Raw genomic sequence first — 370 nt, forward strand, 5'->3', positions numbered from 1 at the left:
GTCGCTGTTATCTGACTGCCCCCCCCCCCGCAGCCTTTGTGGCTATGAGTACGGACCTGCTGTCGGATCTGGACAGTCGTTTCTTCGCTGATAACCTGCTGACGAGCGAAGACTGGGGTGAGTGAACGTTTAAAGCCTCTATGAGGGCAAATAAAGGGCTGTTTCCACCGTGGAGGGGCAGATGGCGGTGTGTGCAGGGGGGGTAACCGGGGAATAACCGGTGGATTAAAGCCTGCACAGTCCTCTTTCTGGGCTGTAAAGGTTCAGTTTGATGAAGAAATGCGCTGATGTGTGTGTGATGCTCGTTGCACGCGGTTGCAGGGTGCTTCCTCAGTCAGCAGACCCGGATATGTGTGTGTCTGTGTGTGTG

The 370-nt window shown here is 55.1% G+C and overlaps 1 protein-coding gene across 1 annotated transcript in view; it reads left to right on the forward strand.

Annotated features, from left to right (window-relative positions):
- atf6b (activating transcription factor 6 beta) overlaps window positions 1-370 on the forward strand; it is a gene marked incomplete at its 5' end in the record, with an annotated part of 16,644 nt that continues 16,274 nt past the window's right edge. The window contains 1 exon segment of the mRNA XM_035681410.1: window positions 1-117. Within this exon segment, the coding sequence (XP_035537303.1) occupies window positions 45-117 (73 nt within the window).

This window comes from Morone saxatilis, unplaced genomic scaffold (assembly GCF_004916995.1).
Source record: "Morone saxatilis isolate NCDOM2014 unplaced genomic scaffold, NCSU_SB_2.0 Contig9, whole genome shotgun sequence".
NCBI classification, from domain to species: Eukaryota; Metazoa; Chordata; class Actinopteri; family Moronidae; genus Morone; species Morone saxatilis.